The 26,145-nt window shown below is 40.1% G+C and overlaps 1 protein-coding gene across 2 annotated transcripts in view; it reads left to right on the forward strand.

The window, feature by feature from the left end:
- gabra2b (gamma-aminobutyric acid type A receptor subunit alpha2b) overlaps nt 1-26,145 on the forward strand; it is a 47,840-nt gene that overhangs the window by 11,479 nt on the left and 10,216 nt on the right. For both annotated transcript variants that reach the window (XM_085473476.1, XM_085473468.1), the window contains 4 exons: nt 5,609-5,676; nt 8,567-8,787; nt 10,308-10,390; nt 11,142-11,285. In XM_085473476.1, coding sequence (XP_085329602.1) covers nt 5,609-5,676; nt 8,567-8,787; nt 10,308-10,390; nt 11,142-11,285 — 516 coding nt within the window. The remainder of the gene's footprint in view (nt 1-5,608; nt 5,677-8,566; nt 8,788-10,307; nt 10,391-11,141; nt 11,286-26,145) is intronic.

A 26,145-nucleotide genomic window follows, 5' to 3' on the forward strand; every position in this document is an offset into this window, starting at 1 on the left:
TAACAAGTTTAACAAGTTCATTCATATCAGTGGCATCGCGTCAACTTGAATTGGGAATTGGATATTGTGAATTCACAAACTTACTAAAATGAAATTAATATACAGGAAATGTTCTAGGTTTTATTCCTTCTTTAAAATTTGACGTTATGACCTGAGATGTTTTGAGTTTGTCATACCTATTCTGAAGAATACTGCTACACAGTAAAGAAAGACTAAAACTAATAAAAACTCAACTGAAACCAAACATTTCCAAACAACAAAGACGAGTAAACCCCTTCTGGAAACAAACTGAAACTGATCCAATCTGAATTAAATAAAAAATATCAAGCTATAAAAAATTAATATAATCACGTCTTGTGTCTTCTAATTGGACTCTCATTTTTAAATGATGCCAATGCCATGGTTTCTACTGCTTTGTGCTAAAATGTCAAAAAAAAAAAATTATAACTGCACAGACCAAATAGTTCACCAGTATTATTCACTGCAGCTGCAACAGGCGTCGACGTGTGAAGAGGGTTAACTGACCTTCCTTCCTCACCTGTGTGACGGAGTAATCTGGATGAGTTTTTACACAATGCTAATTTATGAGCTGCTCCTAAAAAAATGTAGTGCTTTGTTCATTCAAGTCAAATCTGTTCCCTCTAACAGTCTGTCATTTTGCTGCTTCTCTTCATCTCCATTGAAACTGGCAAGAGTTAAGTTGACATTTGGATGGTCTCACAGTGGAATGCACAGAGTCTCTAACACAGGCAGGTTGTGTCTTACTGATTAAACATGGTTCAGCAGGCCCATCTGTACCAAATGATTCAGATTATATGAAAAGCACGTGTTTGTGACTGCTGCTGAATAAATGAACTTTAGGTATTGTCCTTGCTCCCTTAAATAAAATATTCTAATGTCCTCGGGCATTAAATGCACTCTTGATATTTTTAAATAGTAAGCACGTATTTCCCCTGAAGGCAGTGCTTTTCTAGGTTTGCTACTAAAATGAATAAATAAAAAAGCTAGTTTTGCTTTTGAAGTTGTCCCACTGGTACAATGCAAATGGAGTGCAGCTACCATTTGGTGATGGATTTGGTTTTTACAGACCTGTGTTTGTTTATTTTTGAGGGGCTTTTGATACTGGTTTGTGATTTCTTTTTGTGTGTATGTGAGAATGAGTGTGTGTAGTCGTATAGCAAAAATCCTTTACTTTACTTGATTAAATAGTTTTCTGAATCAGACATGATAAATGACATTGGGCCTGCATTTGCATATAAAATGTGCTTAAAATGAAGAGCCAGCTCCATGAAACCAACAAGACAAGAGGGTGTTTTTTCTCATTTTCAAGCACCCTCTGCAAAGTACGCTCAATACAAAAACACAATTACAATGAATAATAATAAAACCCTCAAAAAACAAATCCTGATCATTAATGTTAAAGCTGTAGCCTCCCGAAATCTTGAAAAGAGAACAAAGGCTGTCTCCTTTCTGTTGTAAGCTCCATCAAAGTCCATCTAGAAGTCTTGCTTCTCAGCAGTCATCTTGAAACTCCGCCCCTTATTTGTTCAGTTATTTTGAAGTCCGATATACATGATCTTTCATTTTAGTGGTCAATTGGAATTACAGTAAACTACAGCAAAGTTCTTGCACCACAATGTTTGCTGTTGTAAAGTTATCTCTTTTGAGTCCTCTGGTATCTTTTTAAATGTCTTTGATCCTTTGCACCACACAGAACATGTATGGGCTTTATAACTGTTATAAATACAGTGCTGACTTGCAACAAGAATAATTCTCTAGGCTTGATTTTCAGTCCATTTCTTGTGTAATTTGACATACCCCAGCCTCTTCTTTCTGTTTTCTTTTCTTAAGAATGAATGGCTTCTTTACAGCCACCTTTCATTTCTAAGATTAGATTTCCAGTGCGGCTTCAGTAAACAGCAGATGGATCAGCCGAAGGGACAGATCCATCTCTCAGGTCCTGTGTCTGGTCTTTGCTGGGGTTTTTCCCCTGATTTCTTAATGACATGACTTTCAGAAACTGTTCATCAGCTGTGGAAAGGGTTTTAGATCTGCCACTTCTTCTTTTGTCCAGTTTCCTCAAATTGTTTGATAAACACAGTGCACCCCATACCAGGACATGCCACGTTTTTAGCTAACAGCTCGTTTGGAATCACCTTGGTGGAACAAAAAAATATTGTATTGTCAGTCTGTGTTTTCTTTGGCATTTTACATAGATTCAGCCAAAAAATGGGAAAAAATGTGTTAGTGACAGGTTGGTAGTGCCTAAAGACATAAAATAAATTGTATTTTTAGTAGTGCTGTCAGTGTTAACCTCGTTAAAATGACGTTAACACCATAACTACACCAACGCGGCAAATCTCCATTAGTAAGTTAACGCAGATCGCCCCGTGCGAGGGCTGCATGGCGCTAACGCGTTAACAAGCTAACCGCGCTGACGCGTTGACACCGCGCAGGAACTCACTAACGGAGATTTGACGCGTCAATATGGTTATGGTGTTAACGTCATTTTAACGAGATTAACGCTAACAGCATTCATTTTTAGGGAAATTGGTTCTTTGCTAAGTTTTCTGTTATGTGCAGACACAACACAGGTTCATCGCTTAGGTTTTTATGAATGAGTGACTGATAGGTCAATGTGAAGTGGCTTAACAAACAAAAACTGTCACCTGACAATAGTCAGCTGCAAGGACTGGACTGGAAATGAATAGAAATAGCAGCCAGTGTCAATGTCATTGGCTCAAGACTAATAAAAAAAAAGTCTCTTCAGAACCAAAATATGGAGAAAAAAGGGATGGCACAAGAACTCTGCACAGTACTGTGTGCCAAAAGCATCAGCTTTAATAGTAAATATCACAACTCGACAAGACTCTGTAAAAAAGAAAGAAAGAATGGATTTACAACAAAGTACAAAGAATAACTACAAAATACTAAACAGTGAAGAAATGCAATGAGACTTCAAGGAAATTCATGGCAAACACTAACCTCCATTAAAGGAAAAACAGCCAGGAACAAAGAAAATGACAACATTATTTTTCCATCATATAAATAGCTAATGAAACCAGCCCTCAGCCCTGATACTATACAGAAATTATTAATAAACATGATAACTGATAGCTTCTTTAAACAGTCAAAAGATTAAGTAAATCACAATGTCAGGTGGCGAAATCATCCCTCATGAATTTTCCCAGTCTTTCTGTTCATCTTGTGTCATGGTGGCTCCTGTTAGTAATTCTTGATTGTACAATACTTTTAATATTACGTAGCAAGCTCAGTAAATGGTATAGAGATGAAACATTCACCCATTACAACACATGGCCAGCACACTTGGATTAAACAGGATATATAGTGTCACAGCCATTGAGAGACTCGGTATATTACAGTGCATTAAGCCCTTATGCTAAAATGCACCATTCTTTGTCACAAGAGAAAGTAATACAGGATATTTTTACTGAGGAACAAATGTATTTACAATTATAAATCAAACAAATGAAGGTCTCTGTGGTAGAGTAAAAAAAGAAGATGAATCTCAGTCTGCCTTATTTACATTCCATAGCCTGGTTTACATGAATAAATGCACCCAGTGGCATGTCTAGCTAAATAGATTGAACCTATTACTCCTCAGCCTGCCGCAGCCTCTGATTTACGTTATCTTATAAGCAGGTGAACGGTGGTAATATTTTATATTAAGCCTGTGATTTATAGAGTAGTTTAGCTGCATGAATGTTATCAAAACGCTGACTGGTTTCCACCGATGCTCAAATTTAGGTGGAAGAAAACATGTTTATTAGAAGCCAGGGAGAAACATTTGGCCTTTTTAAACACGTATTACTACTGGAGACAACACATACCTGCAGGGAATGAAATGTGGGTGACACCCTGATTGGTAATATGTAATTTAGTGACTGTCAACAGTCAAACTGCAAACTACTGACACTGTTATCAACCATTTCTGTGATATGTCTCAGAGGGATTGTGGATGGCAGCTCACCTTGCCATGCATGAGAGAGCTTTTCTTAAAGTGAAGTATTTTTTAGGTGGTATGTAAGATGTTTTTCGCTGTGTAGAAGAGAGCGTAGTATGAAACATGGAAGCTTTTTGAATCGACCAAGCACAAGAGATTTATCTTCAGTAAATATTTCAAAGAGCCGGAGTGTAGAGAGAGCGAATGGAGCTGATGCAGCAGCGCTGATGCAGTTGCACATTGTCACTGGAACGGGAAACATGCGAGGCCTTGCTTTTCCATAGCTGTGAACATTTAGGTCAAATTTGAACTTACATGTTACTTTGATTCAATACATGTAATCTAACAGAGGTTGAGCGAGCATTTCAAAGGTCACGTGTACAGTTGTGTGATAAAGAAGGCACACCTTCTTACAGTTAAAGGTTTTACATATCAGGACATAACAAAAACAATCTGAATCAAAAATAAAACCATGTTATTGTCTATTTAACATGAACTGAGCCAACATGCAGAAGCAATGTCTGAAAAACTAAGAACACCTGATTCAAATAATCATTTTCCACGTGACCGTATGGGTCTCTCACATCATTGTGGAGGAATTTGGACCTGGATCTTTACAATGCTGCTTCACTTTAGCTCTGCAGGCTGCAGACTTTTGTCCATCCACAGCTCCTTTAAGGTTTTATCATTTCAAAGCATTGCAGCATCTGGATTATTTCCTTCTTCAGCCATTCTGCTATAGCTTTGCTGTGTGCTGGGATGATTGTCATGTTGCATGACCCAGTTTGGCCCCGTATTTGACAGTAGACTATTTTTCCTTATGGTCGACTTATAAACACAGTGTATGGTGCTGTGCATTATGGACAAACAGCTCCACTTTGGTCTAATCTGTTCAAAGGAGATTGTTCCAGAGGTCGTGTGGTTTGTTCAGATCCATGCTCCCATGTTTGTTTTTGGAGAGAGGAGGCTTTCTACCAGCGGCTCTTCCAAACAAGCCACACTTGTTTAATATTTTCTGATCATGAATGTTAACATTTAATATGAACAAATAAACAGTTGCAAGGTTTAATATGTCATGATTGATACTCATTAGAGTTTGCTGAATTTTAAGATCTTATGTCCTGATAGATAAATCTTTGACAGTAGGTGAGGTGATCTTGCACATAATATAGTTCTTTCTGTATGGTAATGATGACAAATAACTTCCTGAAACAACATCACACAAATGGAAATAATAACGACTAAAAGCCACCCCGAGTTTAGCTTAGTAATTGCTTTTAATATGTGATTACAGCAGCAGCAATATCCATGTAGCTCTGAAAAAGCACTTACTTGATGAAGCTCCGATAAAGTATAAGATCTTTGTGCATATGGCGTTATGACTCCAGCCCAGAAATGACTCCACGTATCCCAGCGCTTGCATATAGAGAGGTAATTACTGATTATAGATACACTGATAAACTGAGTAGCTATTCCTGAAAATGGAAGAAAAAAAATCAAAACTTTTGTTTAATACTCTGTAAATCACCTCAAGCTTCGAGGATATGTGGCAAACTTTTGAACAGTACTAAAAATGAAAGAAAGTTCAGCGTAAACTCGCTTCTTTTGTGTCTTGATGTCGTTAACAGTTTTTCTCTGATCCAGACAGAGTAACTGAGGTGAAAACAAACATCTATGTTACCAGCTTTGGACCAGTCTCAGACACGGACATGGTGAGTGCAGCAAACGGACGTTTATTCACTCTGCTTACTGTCATTTCTCTCACAGCCTGCTCGTGCTTCAAGAAGAAACAATAATTCTTTTATTTTCACCTTCATTATGTCTTCCCCTCATAAAAACACATGCAAACACTACAGTACTGTAGTAGGACGAGTAATCCTCACTGTGTCACGATGTCTATTCATCTGACAATTTTCATCTCATAAATTATTGAAAGTCTTCTTGTTATTCAAGTCACTGCTTTGTTTATCCTGGGCTTTCCTGTTTATCATTCTGAAACACGCACCCACCTTCGCATCATATCATCAGCCTCCCTTCAATTGCTAAAGGCTCATTTTTCCAAGTGATTAATTCATCGATTCAGCAGTTAAGTTCAATGCAATGTTCTCTGAAAAATATATGAACAACACGCCTCTCGGCCAAACATAAATCAGCACTTATAGAGAGTGGGACAAAGACACCAAATAATAAATCTTTGAGGCTAAAATTTATTTAAATGTATTTATTTATTTTTTAAATCATATGGCAAAAATCCCAGATCCAAATCACCACCCACATCTCATCAGCTAATTGGCCCAGAGGGTGATCTGTCGGCCAAATGATTTCTGATGTCTCCTTTTAAAAACATCTTGAACATAAACAGATGGACAGACAGACAAACAGCTCAAAGGAAAATTTCCTTTGCTTCAGTTTCACTGGCAGAGGCCGTCACTGATGACCTCGCTTATAACCCAAGGAGGAAGTCACTGCTAAAACCATCCCTTATATTCAGGTTTGGAAACACATAGTTTAAAGTATATTATTTATCTCAGGCTCTGCTGTGAGATATATGCCTCATAAAAAATGAGAAACAGGATGAAATATTCTCATCTGATCTGTCTGCTTTATTCAGATACTCTAGAGAAATTCAGGCGATTGCTGAGGTGGCCACATATAAGATTTATATAAGGTCCACCGAAAGGAAGAAAAACAATAAGATGAAAAATAGAAAAAAATGAACAGTATTTACTTTAGGGGACTTAGTCACAAAATGAGCAATCTATATTTATTATAAAAATGAAATACAGATAGAGTCAGATAGCATAAGGCTGCCAGCCCAGCATTTGAAGTGTACCTATTATTCTCATTTTCATAGTCAAAAAGCAGAAAAAATTGTAAACACAGAGACGTCACATAATAGTTAGTTACTGGGTTTTTCTGATACGTGATAAACCTGAAAATTCAGTTTGTTATTTTCCTAATAAATAACAGTTTCTAAAATATTTATATTTTATTGTGTTTTTTATTTATCACAGGTGGAATAATAAATATATATAACTGTCTAAGAGTTGGACTCCAACTGTTTGGAGACAGGTTGTCTCTCCCCAGGAGACCTGTGCAATTACTTTGCAATTAAAAGTGGTCACAGACAGGCACGTGTTGCACAAATAACCTCTGAGTGACCAGTCTGTTGCCTCAACTACTTGAAATCAGGCTTTGACAACAAAAGAATTCACCAGGCAACCACAAATGTTTCATAGTTGCAAGGTAGTTGTCCTATTTTTGCTCTAGTGTGATTGAGCCACGATCACTAAGTAAGACTACCTAGTTCACTTGCCTACTGTGACCATTAAAGGCTTTTATCATGTCGAAATGTAGAAATAAAATTGACATGAAGAAAAAAATCATACTGGGTGCCATTGAGACATCATCCAGAAATGGAAATTCAGCTGATGTCACTGAGAGCCAGGGGGGGAAATGTATGAAACTGAGTATTTTTGATCAGTCTGAGCTTTTTTCCTTGCTGGCATTACAAACAATGACCTCATCGTTTTTAAACTTCAGCCATGTTTGGTACAAGAATTATCTTCGTATCTTATGAACAAAAAAGGTTTTTAAAAAGGAAAACAACCAAAAAAAAGCTCTTATTTTGTAAACCAGCTCCATTTTAGCTCCCAGCAAAAAGGAGTAACATTGTATTCTTGTCATGGATTAATGCATAGTGCTTACTTTAGGACATCACAGTGGTATATGTAGGAGTTACCCAAAATAAACCAGTGTGCACAAACATCAAAGTGAAGGACCAGGCTTCCCAGTCTGATGTTGAGGTGGATGAATGTGTTTTTAATAATTTAGAAGGATGCAGAATGTTTTAGAAGAGAGCTCAAAGAAAACATTTACAGTTAGCCTAAACCTATGTGTCGTAAGAACCACAGCTTACTGACCTCATTTATGCTCCGTCTTTCAACAACCACACTGTTCACGTTCAGACATTTTTTTTAATGACTTTTTGCTAAACTTTACTAAATGAGACCTGAACTGAAATACTAAAGCAGGCCCTCTCAGAGTCCGAGCTGCTATACCGTATAATCCACAGTTTCAGTGTCCCGACATCTAAATGTCACAGGCTTTGCAACTATGACGAGTAAAAAGAAAAAAAAGTATCTCTTTCTGCTTCTCACCCTCACTTGCTGTGTGTGAATCACACGGACACGAACATTCACACGTATACACATTTCACGGTGCACTGATTTCTGCCCTTAATCCTTGCTGTGTGGTGTCTTTTGACAACACAGTATTGCAGGTTAAGGGGGTCATGTTGGCCTCAGAGTCAGCTTAGGAAAACAGCAACTGAGTAAGCTGTGAAGGAACAGGGCGAGTGTGGGTCTCACCTTCATGGAGACTCGCTATTTGGAAACGGGGATAGGTTAAGGTTAACTTCACCTGCCAGCTCTGTAGGCAGAGCTGGCAGGTGAAGTTAGTTGTGATGAACTGCCCATCAGTGTGCAGTTTAGCATTTTTTGAGTGGGAATGAGCCTTGTTTTAATACATGGAGAACCTAAGTCATAAGAGAAGTAATAATATAGTGAGATTAATTCATGAACGTATCTCATCTTTTCTCAGGAGTACACCATAGATGTTTTCTTCCGGCAAAGCTGGAAGGACGAGAGGTTGAAATTCCATGGACCAATGAATATTTTGCCCCTGAACAACCTGATGGCGAGTAAGATTTGGACACCGGACACCTTCTTTCACAACGGGAAAAAGTCTGTGGCACATAACATGACCATGCCTAATAAACTGTTGAGGATCAAAGATGACGGGACTCTGCTGTACACCATGAGGTAACTCAAGGCACAGAAGCAAAAAGACAGAAACAGTGAGAATCGCGTGGATAATATACGTTTGCTGTCTAACTGAGGGTTACTTAGAAACACTGATTACATCTATAAGGCAAACATGAAGCTCTTGCTAGCAATGTGTTAGCTTATGTTTACACGTAATGTCACATCATCACTGGAACCTGAAAGACTAAACGAGGCATTTCTCTGCTGCCCAGCACTGCATTTAAATACACGTCTTTAACCCTGCCATACAAGCTCAACAGCCAGAGCTGCTTCCAGTCGATCCATCCTTCTCCAGAGTCAGTTCAGACTGGCTCAGGTTGGATTTGGAAAAGTAAGTCAAAAAAATGATGATGGAAATAGACTTAGATGTGGATTGTTGATATTTTTCACCATAGCCATAGAAACTCGACTCCAGTCACCGTGAAACTAACAACAACTGAGCCATTGTTAAATGGTTAGGTAATGTTAGCGCCTCCTCTCCCCGCACAAAAACACAGATAACTACATGTTTGAGACATGAACCCAGGAACTCTCAAAGCCAGGCTGCTGGATACAGCTTCATATTTGCCTAAGAGACATGAGAGTCCACAAACGTTCCTAAAATAGAGAGAAAGAAAAAGAGAAATGACGTGGATGGAACGCTTTTCTTGCTAAAGCAAGCGTGAATACAGCAGCAACACAGAATCCCATTTGTTCAAATGTATTTTTTATGCCTCCTGTTTCTCGCATTCATTGCTGTGCTTGAATGCTATTTCAAAAAAGTCAATGGAAACATACATTTTTGTAATAATATTAATTATAATAAATTGCTTAACAAATTCAGACCACTTGTCAGAAAAACAAAAATGACTGAGTTCATTGCAGGAGATTCATGTTTTTATACCTAAATTTGTGCCGGCACACTGGACTCTGAGGAGTGACATTCAAACGGTAAAAGTAATTTTTCTATTTAGAAACACAAACATGTGTAATTTGGCATCTCAGTAAAAACTAAAAATGTGCTTTACTATTTTTTCTGCTTTTTTGAAAAATAGCCAAGTTGAAGATTCATGGATAACAATAAGAATTACAGCTCAGCACTGAAAACATTATTTTGTTTAAACAGCCTGTCCTGGTGGATTAACCGTTATACATTAAAAAAATTATTTTTTGTAATTACCAGTATTGTTAATTTCGTCAGCTGTGGCATGAACCTTACATTGGCTGCTGGTCTGATACATTTGTAAGCACTGAGTATTTTTGCAGTGGTTGGATATTGTCTTAAACAGCACACAGGTATGCGGTTTCTTAGCACAGAGCTAACCTACAGTGTCACCATCTCTGCTGGTCTCTGCAGCACCTCGTTTGTTTTGCTCCGCTGATTACATTTAAGATGATTATTTTTGTTTCAAGGCATTACAGATGGGAAGTGTCTTGAATAGTGCATGAGGCTTGTGAGTTTATTTTTCTTTCTATCTCTGCTGTATACTTTTCATGCATTTGCAAAGTCTCCTCCATTTTCTGTGAATTGGATGCAGGTTAACTGTGCATGCAGAGTGCCCAATGCATCTGGAGGATTTCCCCATGGACTCTCATTCCTGTCCACTAAAATTTGGCAGCTGTGAGTAACTCTGATGATGATAGTGCCTGAGGGAACTCAAAAGTAAAATGCTGCTTTGTTTCTTTTTTTGTTTTTTCTTTCCTTCCTTCTTCTCACTGGTCCTTTGGCGAGAGAGGAGCCTCAGGAACAAGTGAAGCTAGAATGCATGGCTCAGTTTTTTGGCAGTGGCACAAACAACACTACGGATAGAGGACTAATTGGAAACGTCCCTGGGAAAAATGGGGAAACCAATGCTAAGCTCATCCAAATATTTTTGTTGGGTATTTAATTCTGCTAATGCTTCTTCACATTTGGATGGAATTTTTTGCTTTAAGCTGTTTCAAGATGTTGCTTTAAAAGCAATAATTATCCTAACTCAGTGGGTCATGTCTGAAATGCCTTGATGTCCTGTCTTCTTTATGTGGTGATCTACAGTATTTCACATTTCACGTTACTGTGCAGCATGACTGACAGAATATTTCAATTACTGAATGTACTGAAGTAAAAATGTTCCCGTTTCATTAGACATTCTCAGGTCAGCAGACACACTCTCATATCCCATATTCAGTAAATTCTGTGGCTGACTGAAAAGGGCAAATGTCACTATGTATTGATATCTTGTTGGTGTTTCACAAGTGACATCATAAAGCAGTGAGGGGCTTTGTTTCTCTCAGCAGTATCATTTAAACACTGTAAAAGGTGGCTTTTCATTTGGATTTTAGAAAAATGTATCAGTTTACCTCCAATGAGTCTACCCTCTTCCTCTTTTTAGATGCCTACACAATCTCAGAGGTGACTTATGCTTGGACTCGCAATGCTTCCGAGTCTGTTGTAGTGGAAGGGGAAAGCTCTCGGCTGAACCAGTACGACCTGCTTGGGCAAACGGTCGGACAAGAAACCATCAAATCAAGTACAGGTAAGAGTCTGTCGAAGCCTGTTGGGAATCAAATCCACCTCTTGATCCTTTTTTCTTCTCCTCGCTGACTTCATCCACAGACATTTTCAAATACTAGAGAATAATGAACATTTGCCAGATTGGTTCCAGTGAGTATTTCTATTACACCCTTTGGTGACTAAACATGGCAATAATCTGAAGCCGTAAGAATCTGTTGTATGCCTTCCACTGCATCCACTTTGTGGAGTCAGCAACCTGAATATCTTTCTCACTTCCAGTGCGTTTTAGTGTGAAAATCAAACTGAACTGTGATTTTGTGCTTGTTTGGGAGGATGTTGAGATTGTCCACCTCCTACATGTTGCAGGAGGCAGCCGTAAGCCCGCTGTGACACGCTTTGCTAAGTTTTGTCTTTATATTACTCACTTTATTTGGCTTGGAAAATGCAGAGACATCTTTGCTCTGGCTTTTGCATGGAAATCATTTGACAAAACGGGAGTTTGGCATTTTCTACTGCACTGGTCTATATTTTGTTATTGTGTGTTTATCCTGGTTTGAAGACCCAAAAGCTGCATGGCAGGTGAGCTGTTGCAGTGACGAGCCTTTTTACTTGTTTGGAGAACAAAGACTGGCCGTTTATTTGGGTGGATTTTTTGCATTTACCAGTAAAAAATAACACATGCTGATGCATTACTAGAAGCAACAACTAACACGCATCTGCTTTAGCAGTCAGAGACATAACAGAGATTCTCTTGGAGAGAAGAACAACTTATGTCTTTCAGATGTCCTTTGGTATGTTAGCATAAAAACACACAGAAACTGAAGTGTCTGACTAGAGTGGAGAGATGCATTAAAGTCTAAAAAAAATCTATAATCTACATTAAAATGAGTAGCTTGCTTACTAGGTTTTATAAGGAGGCTTTTGACTCATCACGACTCATCCTTGCAGGTTTTAGATGTCAACACACCTGAATCACATGATTAGTTCATTACCAGGCTTCTGGAGAACTCCAAGACATGTTGAGAAAGTAATTTATCCATTTAAATCAGCTGTGATGGATCAAGGACACATCTAAAACCTGCAGGGACACCGGCCCTCATGGACTGGGATTGGGGACCCCTGATCTAGAGCAACAGATTGTCACATTTTACAAATCCCTCGCACAAATCCTTGAAACATCAGCGCTGAGTAGCAAACACATGGCTGTTCATCAACATCAATATTTCCTCCCATCTCCTATCTGAAGATTTGCAGAGATGGAATACGCCACATATGGCTCCTCCACAGGAAATGGAAGAAGAAGGCTCAATTTCATCATCAAAGTAGACTGTAGTGGACTATTTAATTTTTAATCTATTTAGTTGTGTTGTACTTTGAGATGGTTTCCGATGAAATTTTTAAGTCGCCACACCTGACTGAATGATTCTTTCTAAAAAGGGGATTTAGATCCTGCATTAAAATAAAAGTTCATGTCTTGCATTGTTAGGTTTGATTGCATCCCTTATGTCCACAACAGGAATTCTAAGATGGCGCCGGTGAGGTCGGCTGCCGTCACGACTGCTCCGACCACTTTTTCTTTGTCTTTGTTTTTTAAGTTAGTTTTCAGCGTTTCTAAATCGGCAAAATCATCACCATTGGGTACATTAGGTATGACAGTGACACTCTTGTTTCTATTGGTATACAATGTACTCACAATTCGAAGTTTTTAACTCCGGATCCGAGCTGGCCGAGTGAGATCTCGAGGGAGAACAAAGGGAAGCGGCGGCGGCCTAGAGGGAAGCGAGCCGGCGTCAGGAACAGGCTGAGAGCTCGTGCACACCGCACACCTCTGCCTAGCATCCTGCTCGCCAACGTCCAGTCACTGGAGAACAAGCTTGACGACCTCAGGGCCAGGATAAAGTTCCAGAGAGACATTCGGGACTGCAATCTCCTCTGCTTCACCGAGACATGGCTGAACCCAGCGGTGCCGGACCACGGCATCCAGCCGGCCGAGTTCTTCTCGGTTCACCGCATGGACAGGACACGGGACTCGGGGAAGTCAAGGGGAGGCGGCGTGTGTTTAATGGTGAACAACAACTGGTGCAACAGTGCGAACGTTGTTCCTCTCACACGCTCCTGCACACCAAATCTGGAACTACTGTCCATCATGTGTCGTCCTTTTTATCTACCTCGGGAATTTACATCGGTCATTGTAAGTGCCGTTTATATTCCACCACAAGCGGACACGGTCACCGCCTTATGCGAGCTGCATGAGGCACTCACACAGCACCAGACACAACACCGGGACGCTGCGCTTATTGTGACGGGGGACTTTAATAGCGCCAACCTCAAACGCGCAGCGCCGAACTTTTATCAACACATCACCTGCCCCACCAGGGGTGAAAGGACACTGGACCACTGCTACACTACGGTCAAGGACGGCTACAAGGCACAATCCCGCCCCCCGTTTGGCAAATCTGATCACGCCGCCATCTTCCTCATGCCAAAATACAAACAAAGGCTGAAACAGGAAGTTCCGGTTCAGAGGAAGGTCGCGCGCTGGACGGATCAATCGGTGGCCGCGTTACAGGACGCACTCGATGACGCAGACTGGGGCATGTTCAGAAACAGCTCCGACGATGACGTCAACGTGTTTACGGAAGCGGTTGTGGGATTCATCGGGAAACTAGCGGATGATACCGTGGAGACAAAGACTATCACAACGTTTCCCAACCAGAAGCCGTGGGTGGATAAAACCATCCGCGACGCTCTGAGATCCCGCACCGCTGCCTACAACACGGGACTCATGACGGGGGACATGGACCCGTACAAAGCCGCGTCATATAACGTGCGGAGGGCGGTGAAAGAGGCGAAGCAGCGCTACAGGAGGAAACTAGAGTCACAACTCCAACAGAGTGACTCTAGGAGCCTGTGGCGGGGACTAAGGACAATAACGGACTATAAAGCACCAACAACCGGTATGACGAACGCGGCCGTGACTCTGGCAGACGAGCTGAACACTTTCTATGCTCGCTTCGAGGCTGCAGCTAAGGTCTCCAACAATGCTAGTGTTAGCGGCGCTAACGGCTGCAGACAGGAAGATACTGCCAGCACCGGAAACGTGCTCGTCATCTCCGAGCATGAAGTAAGGAGAGCCTTCAAGAGAGTGAACACCAGGAAAGCAGCAGGACCAGACGGCATCCCAGGTCGTATCCTAAGAGACTGCGCATACCAGCTAGCTCCTGTGTTCACTGAGATATTCAACATCTCTTTATCTCAGTCGGTGATCCCCACATGCTTCAAAGAGTCCATCATTGTTCCTGTCCCGAAGAAACCCCACCCTGCTTCTCTCAATGACTATCGCCCTGTAGCCCTCACCTCAGTAGTGATGAAGTACTTTGAACGCCTGGTCAGAGACTTCATCATTTCTTCACTACCAGACACACTGGACCCACTACAGTTCGCTTACCGTCCAAATCGTTCCACAGACGATGCCATCTCTCATCTCCTCCACACATCACTCACTCACTTGGACACTAGAAGGGGGAATTATGTTAAAATGCTCTTCATAGACTACAGCTCTGCATTTAACACCATAATTCCCTCCACACTCACCACCAAGCTGGAGCATCTGGGACTCAGCTCATCTATGTGTCAGTGGATCTCCAACTTCCTAACTGGCAGACCACAGGCAGTAAGGATGGGCGGACATGTCTCAGCCTCCACCACTCTCAGCACTGGAGCCCCCCAGGGGTGTGTTCTGAGCCCCCTGCTGTAGTCTCTGTACACATATGACTGTGTGGCCACTACCAGCTCCACCACCATCATCAAGTTTGCTGACGACACCGTCGTGGTGGGCCTGATCTCTGATAACAACGAGACGGCCTACCTGAAGGAGATTAGGAATCTGGAGAACTGGTGCCAGAGGAACAACCTCCTTCTAAACGTCAGTAAGACAAAGGAGCTGATAGTGGACTTCAGCACTAAGCAGGAGAGGAACTACCAGACCCCCGTCATCAACGAGTGCCCAGTGGAGAGAGTGGACAGCTTCAAATACCTCGGAGTTCACATCACGCAGGACCTGTCATGGTCCTGTCACATCAACACCGTGGTGAAAAAGGCCCGACAGCGTCTCTACCACCTCAGACGCTTGAGAGACTTCCAACTGCCCTCCAAGGTGCTCAGGAACTTTTACTCGTGCACCATAGAGAGCATCCTGGCAGGAAACATCTTAACCTGGTTCGGGAACAGCACCATGCAGGACAGACGAGCTCTACAGAGGGTTGTGCGGTCAGCTGAGCGCACCATTCGCTCCGAGCTCCCTGACCTGCACTCAATCTACAGCAGGCGGTGCTGGACCAAGGCCAGGAAGATCGTGAAGGACCTCAGCCATCCCAACAACAGACTGTTCTCTCTGTTGAGGTCAGGAAAGCGATTCCGCTCCCTGAAGACCAACACAGAGAGACTGAGGAGGAGCTTCTTCCCGCAGGCGATACGGTCTCTCAATCACACCACCACACAGTACTGACCCACACATACAGTTCTTACACACACACTGGACATTCTGGACTTTGGTTTTGCACAACACTGGTCACTATATTCTTCATTTCTGGTTAATACTTGTACAGCTGCTGTTATTGTGTATATATTTATTTATATTTAGATTTCTTCATACATTCTTATATAGTTCTATATTGTGTATTGTGTATTTTGTTGTACAGTTATTTTATTTTCAACTTTAATTTATATATTTATCTTTATCTTATTCTTCCCAGTTAAATTTACCCTTCATTCTAATTTGTGTTGTACAGTTATTTCATTTTTAACCTTAATTTATATTCTATTCCTTCCTAGTTAAATTTACCCTTTTTAATTTTTCATATTTATTTCCTATCTTATTCATAGCCTTTTCCTTTTTTGTTTTCTTTAGGTCACGAGCAGTTGTCCAAGCATTTCACTACATATCGTACTGTGTATGACTGTGTACGTGACAAATAAAATTTGAATTTGAATTTGAAAACTAAAACTAAAAATAAGCAAAATATAAAATATATTCTAATTCTGTGTTTTAGTTATGAACCTATTTGGATGAAGTTCTTGCTTATTTTATAAATACATTCACTAATGTATGCTTGTCTGCTCTAATGTTATTGGCTTTACCATGATGCTTGCATACTATATCATTTATACAGGGTATACGGCTAACTAGCTTAACATTACTACTGTATTTAAAAGACAGGCCTGGAGTTTTCCGAAAACAAGAAAGGGGTAAGAGCTGTGCTTGTAAAAACTCACTTGCTGATATCAGGTCTTATTTTTAGAAGCATGTTGCTGATTTTGTGGTTATGGTCCCATTTATCACTAAATAGATGGTAAACTTCTGTTTAACATCTATTTATATATAAACTTCCAAGGACAAGAAGTATTTCACACTACATCATTCTGTATGGTTTTAGGTTGTAAAAAAAAATAATTTTTAGTTGGTCTGAGAGGTGTGTGTTCAGGTGAGTTAGGGTGGACACTGACCAATCAGAAATAAACCTTCCCCATCTGTACAAATCAACTGACTGCCCCCCAAAATGCTCATCAAAACATAAATGGAGCAAAGAGCCCTTATATTCAAATTTCACGACTGAGACTGATATTGGTGATTTAAAAAAACTGATATATTGGCCAATTTTTTCTTCTTTCGGACACACAACTATGCATCATCCACACACGTAACATGCTTGAAGTGTGTTTTTGTAAATTCTGAAAACAGTTCTCTTGTTACACTCTATTTTTCTTTGATTATATGTAGAATACAAGGAGTAAATACATGTTTTCATTCAGGTCTTCAAGTTTGAGCTGGGTTTTTAAAGCACAAGGAAACATGGCAGCAACGAACATGTTGTCTTGAAGCTTTGCTGGCTACACACAGAAATAGAAATATGCTCTATCCAAGGTAATCGGTTGTCAAGTTAAGTTATTTCAAAAAAGTGTTCTAACAAGCATATCGTTGACAAAGTTCAGAAAAAAACAAACAAATCCATACAAAAAAAAGTAAGAGATAATGAGGATTAAAAATAGAAGCAATACACTTCTACATACGCCAACACAGATGCCAAGAAACAAGATTGAACTTGTGTGTGTGTGAAGATGAAAGCGACACCATCACTGTCCAAGATGTAGGAAACAAAGCTGGTTGTAAGATGGGGTAACTAAACATGCCGCAAGTCTGAATTTAAATACCGAGGCAGTGTGAGGCTACCAGGCTTCTTCTAAAAGGATGAGAGGATGATGGCAGCTGTTTTCCTTCAAACGCTGGAAGCGACAGAAATCTGACTTTGCGATGGCAGATGATGTGATATTGGTGATAAGCAAATCAGCCATAAAGGGTATTTAATGCACTGTAAGTTAGTGAGACGAATGATATGTTCTTGTCTTGGTTTTGTGAGGATTGTGTTCACATAAAGACAAGAAAAATGTACCTTATATTTCTTTTTATATCCTTATTATATTATTTTTTTAACATTACATTTGATTCTGTCATAAACTATAATGAAAAGTGGAAATCTGAATTATTTGGGGAAAATGGCCCCCTGTTGGTAAAGCTGCCTGCTGTAGCTATACCGTGTAGCAGAATGAAATTCACAGCATAGTGATAAATAACATGCAGGAACCATTGCAAGTAATCCCCCAAGAGTTATTAATTTAGAAATAAATACCCCCCAGGGTGCGTACAAACAGAGCAGAACCAAAGCAGGTGGAGGCTGGGTGGAGTGGAGCAGGAGTAACATCGACAAGCATAAATAGGCCGCCTGATCGGTGCAGTGAGATGTGATGGGGTGGATGTGGTTGGTTAGTTGTTGTAGCAGAGTGGGAGCACTGTGGTATGAGAAGTTAATGCAGTGCTGTTTATCACCGAATAAACAGCAACAGTCATGTAATAATAATAACAACAATAATGATAAAAAATAATGACGATGTCAGGGGTAAGAATGAGTGAAGCAGAGCCTGGAGGATGACAAAACAGACCTGACAGATGAACCAACTTCAGCGGACGCACAGTTTATTATGGTGCATGTTGTCATGGTGACAATGGATGTTGCCATGGTCGCATAAGCATAAACTTATCAAAAAGTACCTATATAGCACTATTCCAAACACAAGTCACAAAGGGCTTAACAAGCAACGTTTAAAGAAAAGTGAGAAAAGTATAATAAAAGTAAAAAAAATAGATGTTTAAGAAGTGATGGACTGGCTTTATCATAGCAACTTCTCGTCTTACTGACCGATTTCTTTTCACTGTTTTATAAATCATACATAATTTTACTTTTAAAGTTAGTCCTATCTGGTAATAATTTTATTTATATAATGGTGGCTACAATTTTTAATAGAATTATGTAAATTTACAAAATAATTATTAAGTAGTCCTTTATAATAAATCTAGTGAAATACAAGTGCAGCGTTGCCCCCCCCCCCCCACAAAAAAAAAATAGTGGCATAAATGTAAGAAGTGAAATAACATACTGGGTTATTATAAGAAACATTGGGAACCACAAGTTTGCCGTCAAATTTAATGTTTCATAGTTACAGAGGCATGTCCTTTATGGCACTGGCATGATAGAAAAGTATTGATTAGCCTTAAAAGCTACTTTAAAATAATACGTTTACCCAACCAATTAGAATTACTGAATGTACTTTCTACAGCATTTAGCAGAGCAGCATCTGTGGTGTAGGTCAAGTAAATTGCAGAGGATAAGAGATCTGAAAGCATCCAATATACTCACTGTCGCTGAGTGACAGCACTGATCTAATTTTAGTAATACTACTTCTGAGGAAAACCTGACAGAAGAAACCTTTCTGGATTTGCAGCTTTTGCAAGATGATGATAGAAGTCACGGTGATTATAGTGCTGAGAATGGGAAAGTAGGCTGTAATTGCTGGAAGGCTGACATCGTCCCACCACCACCACCACCACCTTTTAATTCTGTATTGTTTGTACATGGACTGATTGATTCTGGCTATTTAAAGATAAAGTATTGTCAGTTTGGATTAATCAGTTTAAAGAACGCTGAAACTTCCTTTGAAAATGTATCAGCCCTAGCAGGGGCTAAATTAGCTAAAAAGGGGGAAAAGCACTGTTTTGAACTTCTCAGGGAAGAAGGTGAGATCAGAGTGGAAATGTGAATAATGCCTGGGATGGATTATCACAAATGTAAAGAATGAGTTACATTTGATGATCATGCAAGAGTTTGAGAAATTTGCTCCTGTGGAGGATACTGACCTGAGGGTTATCACCTGCAGACTTTAAAGGTACACTTAAGGAAAGAGTGGGTGGTTTACAAAGCTTTGCTGTGGAGTTGGATGTCTTTTGTATGAGCCTGAGCGTGGAGAGTGAGTCCCCCTTTTCTCACAAGATGTTCTACTTTTTTCATTTCTGGAACTTTTTCATGCTGGAGCTTCGATGTATTTCAGGATAGAGTAGGTGAAAGTATTGAAGGAAAAACACAAGATCTAAACCTGTGTTCTTGTATCAAAGTCTAAGACCATATTTACTGAAATATGTGTGATCGTTCTGCTTTTAATAGAAATAAAAAAGGACTAGGTCTTCCTTTCTTTCTTTCTTTTTTTAATTAGTCAGCAGTGAATTTAAATACAGGCTGAAATTATAGCTGCAATGTTGGGTTTTAGTTTGAAGTTACACCGGAGAATGAATATGTGCATGCTACTGCATCCCTGAGTGTTCCACCAATGTTCCCTTTAGGTATCAATTACCAGTACACAGTATTTCCCCAGTGACTGAAATCCCCCATCAAGGGAATCCCTTCTGCAGTTTTATTATGTAAGAATACCCTTACATGGACTAAATTTTCCTATATAGGTTAAATGGTGTTTGATGCCTTGGTGGAAGGCAGAATGCCTGCCAGTGGCTGTTTCTCTTGTTTAGCTAGTCACTCCACATTATCTGATTGGCTGACTTTAAATTAATCATTCATTACTAGTGTGTCAGTGTGTGGTGTAGCGTACTTGCAAACTAGGTCATTTGGCACGAACTAATGCACTCTCTGGCTTTACAGAGACGGACATCTTGCATAAGCCTGAGAATATACCAAGACACTGTTACAAGAATCTCACAATTCAAAATATATGTTTGTTGTCTCAGGAACATCTTTTTGTTGAATGCATTATTCATAAAAATCCAAGCCTGAGCAGAGCTGAATGTAGTGATGCTTTACTTCACACACAGTGTGGAAAGTATTGTACTACTAAAGGACAGCTTAACTAAAGTGTTTTTTCTTGTTTGTTAAAATGCCTAAAATGCTTTCCCCTTCCCCCACACATCCAGCCAGTACTGATTAAAAATAGCATTCATTTAGAGTTGTTTCTGTACATTTAGCAAATCACATACTCTTAGCTCTTAAGGGACTCCTGGGGGGTACTTCTGGCTCTTTAGCTGCTAAATACTCCACCATATTCATTAGCAAGCTGCTAACTTCATCATTTTGTTGGTTTGTTGCTGGGCAACTTGTAGTTTATGGTGGCTTCTCTGCTGATACCAGCTGCAGGCATACAGCTGTCAAAAACACTACTAAATCAGTAGCATTGTGAGACGCCTTGTAACTCACTAGTTAGAGCATGCATCCCACGTACAGGAGCTCATACCTTAATGTGGCATGCTTGGGTTTTGATTTACTGTACTACCCCACTCCCTCATCACGCCTCCTGTGTTATCTGTAACTGCTGCTGTCGAATAAAGAAAAAATAAGAGTAAAATTGTGGCTTTTAAAAAGTGTTAGTTTTGAGGCTCAGCATATTTTATTTTGGCGAGTGACCATATTTGGAGAACAAAATAGAGCAGACATATTAGTAGCTAATGCTGGCTATCTAGCTTAGCTAGGTAGTCAAAGGGACACTAATAATGCTAGGGATCCTCCTGAAGGCCTCTTGTTGTAAAAAGCTTCCAAGTTGTATGAAAGTGTATGGCCTTGTTGGTGACCCCTTTAATCAATTTTCCGTTGACTTCATGAGTTCAGTCTCTGTATTCAGGTCATACTGATAGGAATTTTTTGTAATATAAGGCACACTTAAAATCCTTTAATTTTCTCAAAAATCATCAACGTGCCTTATAATCCAGTGCGCTTTATGTATGAATTCTAGTTGTGCTCACTGACCTCGAACTGATTTTATGTGATACACGGTGCTCAAAAATCTGTCAAAAAATACTTTAGTACGACTTTGGTAAGCTACGAAGCCGCACTGCTTGATGGATTGTTGGAAATATTACCTAGTCAGGAGCCTCGCTGAGTAATCTGGGTCCAAAACTCCGTCAGCTTCAGGTCAGGTCCCAAAGTCAAACGAACACTGCGACATCACTGAGAGGTAAAAACTGCTGCTTTATCAGGTGTAACAATTAAGTTTAACATCCAGGTATCTGTGAAAACAGAATTTATTAAATTTAACGGAGTTAAACATGATATAGCATATTCTGACTGAGAGATTTCTGAAACAAATTAAAATGTACAGCTCTGCTATCACTTCCGACATAAATAAAGACAGAAAACTAAACAGCAGTGACGTTTGTAGCGTTGCTGAAGTTGGGCTAGCTGGTATATAATGATGTGCTCAGTGTTGCCAACTCCTCAGTAAGGAAAATCGCTATTGGCTGTCCTAAAAGTCGCTAGAAGTCGCTAAATGATGTCATCGCCTAATTTGCATAATTGGTCATGCTAATGTAATTGCAACCTACGTTGTTGGAGAGAGAAATAACGTCGTGGAAGAGAGATGAAGTGAGTCCTAAATGCATTTAGAGTTTATTTAGAACTACAAATTAAATTTCTTTTAGCAGTTATTGGTTTTTTTTAATGTCACAATTCCAACCCTGCTCCTTTATCCGGGCTTGGACGAAATAGGAACTCTGGTGGAGTTACTTTGTGTGTGTGTGTGTTTTTAAGTAGTTTTAAACCTTGTGATCCACAAAACAGCATAAGAGTAAAAGAAGAACTGACTGCGTTACAGTCAGTGCGGGAGCAGTGGCTTTGCTCATGTGCGATTCATTTGCAGTTTGGACGCACAGGTGTGAACATCTTCTGCAGTGATAGCAGCGTGGGGAGGACTATCCTCCGCCTGTGAGCACTTTGGCACTCGAGGTGCCCACGGCAGCAACCGCTGCTTGTTGACAGTAGGAGTGATACTTGCGTTCACGTCAAAAAGTCGTCATATATAAGTCTCCAATAACACCAGAAAAAGTTGCCAGATTTGTCGCTAGTCGCTTTTTAGAAAAACAAAGTCGCTAAGGGGGTCTGAAAACTCGGTAAAAACACTGGATGTGCTACGTGATCGCTAGCGTCACAGCTATGTTAGCATAACATAAACACAGTGAAGCTGGAGGATGAACGCTAACTTTTTTCCACTCGATAAAAGTTAACGTGAGGGTTCATGATGGTTAGGGACAAATGCAATCACATGGCAGGATGTTGTAAACGGACCAAACTTCAGTCAGGAAAACAGCTGAGATAATCCAGCCACAATACGAGGTTAGTCGTTAATGTACTGCAACTACATGGGAATAGAGCAGCTGCCAGAGAATTCAACATTAATGAATCAATGTTACAGAAGTGGAGGAAGCAAGAAGAATGAGTTGAGTAAAGTTGTTTCGCTTAATGCGCCTTATGGTCCAACAAATACAGTAGGCTAATTTTAAGGTTATTATTAGAGTCAAAAAAGGGAGAATATCCAGGATACGCTCACTGGGTAAAAGTATGTCAGTCGTGTTGTGATATTTTGATACCATGGTAGCATTTGCTGAGTATTGTTTTTGATGATATTATACAAAGGACCCTGTTTCTGCAATGCCCTTTGTTTGAACCTCATCTCCTCTTGCTGTGTCAACTGAAGATTTTATGGTGTGAAAGTAGATACTAAGGTTGGAGGGAAAACACCAACAAATCACTCTTTTACTTATCACTCCCTTGCAGAAGATGTTTCTGGGTTGTGTCAGAACTCACGGATGTAGGAGACTTCTGTATAAGATTTATAGGCCTTGTGAGTGCATCTTTATTGCCCTTGCTGAACAAAGGATTCCAACTGTCGAAGGACACCACCCCACCCAGTGGGCAGGGTCTGAACTGAAACTTGTTGTCTGCCTATAAAATCTGCTGCACAAAGAATAAACTTTGAGTTAGTTTGGGATGACAATTTAGAACAGTCTCCGCGTCTTTTTGTTCTTCCAAACTGCTCCCGGTACCCCGGCCGGTGCCGTAATCAACCGTTGATCATACTTGAGAATATTTTAATTGTTATAGGTTAAAGGATGAACTCTGATGATGAAAGCCCACGCCTCAGAGAAACCCGGAATGGAGTTTCTTACAAGTCAGAAGTATTTGGCCAATAATGTACGGTTTCTGTCCATTGTGTCATTTCATGGTAATTTTGCAGAAAAACAAACAATATTTCCCATTACTCATTTCTTACACTGAATTTTTTTTTATTTACACTGCACCTACAGTTTAATTATTTCTTTATTTCCTGTAATAACATCATTTGCTATCCCTTTATTCTAATGTACTTATCTAATTATAGATAACTATAATTGCATATTGTAATAAAAAAAATACTGAAATTCCATTCAGTTACAGGGGAATTACAGCCTTAGTCGTGGGCCAAATTATAAAATGTTATCAAAATGTTATCCTTGCCTGGAAAACCATTCAGTCTGACCAACATGATGAATGTATAGCATCAGTTGTTCGAATAGTATTTCTATAGCATTTCCAAATAACACATATTCCTTCAGTTTCCTTTGTATAGCACGTTCCCAGAGACTGAGGTGTTCTCATCCATTTAGAAGGGAACATTGTTTCCTACACTTGTTTTGTGCTTCAGTGGGCAACAGTGACAGCGCCAGAGTGGCGCTGTCACTTGGTGTTCGCTCGCTTTGTGGTAGAGTATCACTTCCTGTTCCTGCCCAAACACAGTGGTGTTTCTGAGTAGCTTTTCTGCTTAGCAATTTAATTAAAATCTTTTGATACATTCCTTTTCATAGTATAATCTTCATGTGCTTCATCTGAAGCACCCTTTCTGTGTACTCACTACCTAATTTATAGCCAAAGTATTCACTCACTGTCTCTGTACTGTTTCGCTAGCTTAGCTTAGCTTAGCTCATAGCCGACTCGTTAGCACCATGGCTACTTCACCTGTCCCTCCTGCACTTTCCTGCTCATTGTGTCAGATGTTTAGTTACTCCTCGGCCTCCTTTAGCAGTAATGATATCTGTAACAAATGTAGCATATTTGTAGCTCTGGAGGCCAGGATTACTGAATTGGAGACTCGGCTTCGCACCCTTCATTCACCCGTAGCTAGCCAGGCCCCTGTAGCTGGTGCAGCCGAAGATAGCGTAGGCCCCGCTAGCTGTTCCCCGGCAGACCCCAAGCAGCTGGGGAAAGAGGGCGGCTGGGTGACGGTGAGGAGGAAGCATAGTCTTAAACAGAAGCCCCAGGTACACCACCAACCTGTTCATGTGTCTAACCGTTTTTCCCCACTCGGCGACACACCCGCCGGGGGTCAAACTCTGGTAATTGGTGATTCTGTTCTCAGACATGTGAAGCTAGAGACACCGGCAACCATAATCAATTGTCTTCCAGGGGCCAGAGCAGGCGACATTGAAGGAAATTTAAAACTGCTGGCTAAGGGTAAACGTAAATACAGTAAGATCATAATTCACGTCTGCTACCCCCCCAAAAACCCACCTCCCTTGAGACCGTGTCAGCTCCCAAAAAGACAAAAAACAAACTAAAAACCAGCAATAAACAACTTAAACATAAAAAATTACAAAGAAAGAACAATACAGTATCCACATCTGAACCAAAGAGTAAAACAGTGAAATGTGGATTATTAAATATTAGGTCTCTCTCCTCCAAGTCTCTGTTAGTACATGACTTAATAATTGATCAACAAATCGATTTACTCTGCCGTACAGAAACCTGGTTGCAGCAGGATGAGTATGTTAGTTTAAATGAATCAACACCCCCGAGTCATTCTAACTACCAGAAACCTCGAAGCACAGGCCGAGGTGGCGGTGTGGCAGCAATTTTTCACACCAGTCTATTAATTAACGAAAGACCAAGACAGACTTTTAATTCATTTGAAAGCCTGATGCTTAGCCTTGTCCAACCCAGCTGTAAAACTCAGAAACCAGTCTTGCTTGTTATCATCTATCGTCTACCTGGCCTTACACAGAGTTTCTGTCTGATTTCTCAGTTTTTATCTGATTTAGTGCTCAGCTCAGATAAAATAATTATTGTGGATGATTTTAACATTCATGTAGATGCTAAAAATGACAGCCTCAACATGGCATTTAATCTGTTATTAGACTCAATTGGCTTCTCTCAAAATGTAAAAGAACCCACCCACCACTTTAATCACACTCTAGATCTTGTTTTAACATATGGCGTAGAAACTGAACATTTCACAGTGTTTCCTGAAAACCCTCTGCTGTCTGATCATTTCCTGATAACATTTACATTTACAATAATTGATTACACAGCAGTGGAGAGTAGACTTTATTACAGTAGATGTCTTTCTGAAAGCGCTGTAACTAAGTTTAAGAATATAATCCACCCACTGTTATCATCTTCAATGCCCTGTACCAACATAGAAGGGAGCAGCTATCTGAACGCTACCCCAACAGAGGTCGATTATCTTGTTAATAATTTTACCTCCTCACTATGTACAACTCTGGATACTGTAGCTCCTGTGAAAACTAAGGTCTCTAATCAGAAGTACCTGACTCCGTGGTATAATTCTCAAACATGTACCCTAAAGCAGAAAACTCGTAAGCTGGAGAGGAAATGGCGTGTCACAAATTTAGAGGATCATCATCTAGCCTGGAGAAATAGTTTGCTGCTTTATAAGAAAGCCCT

This window comes from Copadichromis virginalis, linkage group LG2, assembly GCF_057382275.1.
Source record: "Copadichromis virginalis isolate Kocher_CV1m ecotype Utaka linkage group LG2, C_Virginalis_male_GT1.1, whole genome shotgun sequence".
In the NCBI taxonomy this organism is placed as follows: domain Eukaryota; kingdom Metazoa; phylum Chordata; class Actinopteri; order Cichliformes; family Cichlidae; genus Copadichromis; species Copadichromis virginalis.